Here is a 1,645-nt window from a genome sequence, read left to right as displayed (position 1 = left end):
TTACTACTTCCCAGGAATGTTTGGCCATCTGCAGTGACAAAGACATATGCATTCTTTACAATGATGTCATTTAATAGATATAATTTTACTATAGCCGCATCTAATAAGGAAGGAATTTCAAGGGAAACTTCTCATGTTGTGGTGCCAAGCATACACCAAAGTAAGTTTTTATGAACTTGTATTTGGTTTTTATTACTTACTTTATTTTTATTTTATTACTATTTTTGTATCGCCTTAAATTAATTAATATAAGTTAAAGTTGAGTAATAAGTTAATGAATAATAATAATAAATAATATAATTTACAAAATATCAAATCATAACTTTATTGCACTACAAAGGTTAAACTTTTTTTTAAATATTAAGTAAGACTATTATGTAAAAGATCAACTTTCATTGTGGAGGAGAACTTCCATATTTTTCTAGATTTTTGAAAATGGTGAGGTGAACATCAGTTTATCTAAAGAACTGAATGTAAGTCACCCTACTATATTTTCAATCAGGAAACATTTGACACTTATTTGAGATCTTTTAGAAAAGAGGATTTGTTAAAAATTCAGAAATTCTATTACTCTATCGACAAAGTAATCAATGAGTTACTGAAATGGTTTAAAACCCAATTAAACCTCTCTCTAGTCTCATCTTGCTAGAGCGGATGGTTTTTTAAAGATCTATTTGATGTTTTACTAAACGATCATCAAAACAAGACATTTCCAGTGTTAGGATTCAAATATTTTCTTCTAGGCTTAACATTAGTTTTATAAACATAGGAAAAGCTGAGGGCTGAGGAAGTGCCTTCAGCAACATCTGACTACTGTTTATCTAAGTTTTGACCTGCATTTTGAGAAGGATATTGTAAGAATGAAGTCTTTGATGCTAATGAGATAGTTTTATTTTATGAACACTATAAACTTCAGTTTATTTCACAAACCAAATTAAATAAAGCAATTTATTTGTGGATGGTTTCTCTAATTGACATATGAATAAATAAACATATGATTTCTATACCTCATCTTGATCAAAATGAAAATAATTTTATTTTATTTACTCATTTGATGGAGAATGAGTGTGTTTTCATATGTGCTGTTTAAAAGTTATAAACCAAAAACTGAAAAAAGCTCAAAAACTTTAGCTGTTTACAACAACCCGCTGCCGCCTTGGCTTACAACTAGGAATTGAGCAAACTTAGGATACAATTACCAGACATTAAATGAACAGATTAAAATCATTTTCAGCTTTCCAACCAGGTCCCCGATTAACTGGTATAACTAAGGACATCTCCTTTTTTAGATAACAAGTAAATGACTCGGAAAACCTCTGTGGGATTCTACCTGTCTTAAAATAATCATTAAACTAACATAATCTAGGAGGTTACAGAGGGATTAGTTGGGAATGTCCTAGTGTTTTAAACCGAACTAATTTTTCTATAATGCACGTTCCTCAGAATTGACCGCGTTTTCTAACATTCCATGATATATGATATAAAATCTAAATGATAAAGATAAATTCATTCTCCATAAAGTACTTAGTATTACTGAGTATTCTTGTTAGAAATCTTGCCTCAATTTTTCTGTGTCTTGATCCATGTCGTTGATAGCAGAATTCTAATATGTTAAAGTGACTCTGAAACACTCCAGGGTTATGAG

General features: G+C 30.0%; 1 protein-coding gene across 1 annotated transcript in view; it reads left to right on the top strand.

Annotated features, from left to right (window-relative positions):
- Positions 1-160, top strand: part of LOC106689757 (cytokine receptor) — a gene marked incomplete at its 3' end in the record, with an annotated part of 33,007 nt that extends 32,847 nt beyond the window's left edge. The window contains 1 exon segment of the mRNA XM_067047186.1: positions 15-160. Within this exon segment, the coding sequence (XP_066903287.1) occupies positions 15-160 (146 nt within the window).
- Between the last annotated feature and the right edge of the window lie 1,485 nt (positions 161-1,645).

Source organism: Halyomorpha halys, unplaced genomic scaffold, assembly GCF_000696795.3.
Source record: "Halyomorpha halys isolate HHAL.00 unplaced genomic scaffold, Hhal_1.1 Scaffold1451.1, whole genome shotgun sequence".
Taxonomy (NCBI): domain Eukaryota; kingdom Metazoa; phylum Arthropoda; class Insecta; order Hemiptera; family Pentatomidae; genus Halyomorpha; species Halyomorpha halys.
The sequence above is the reverse complement of the archived record's forward strand: the minus strand, read 5'-3'. Positions and strand labels throughout refer to the sequence as shown.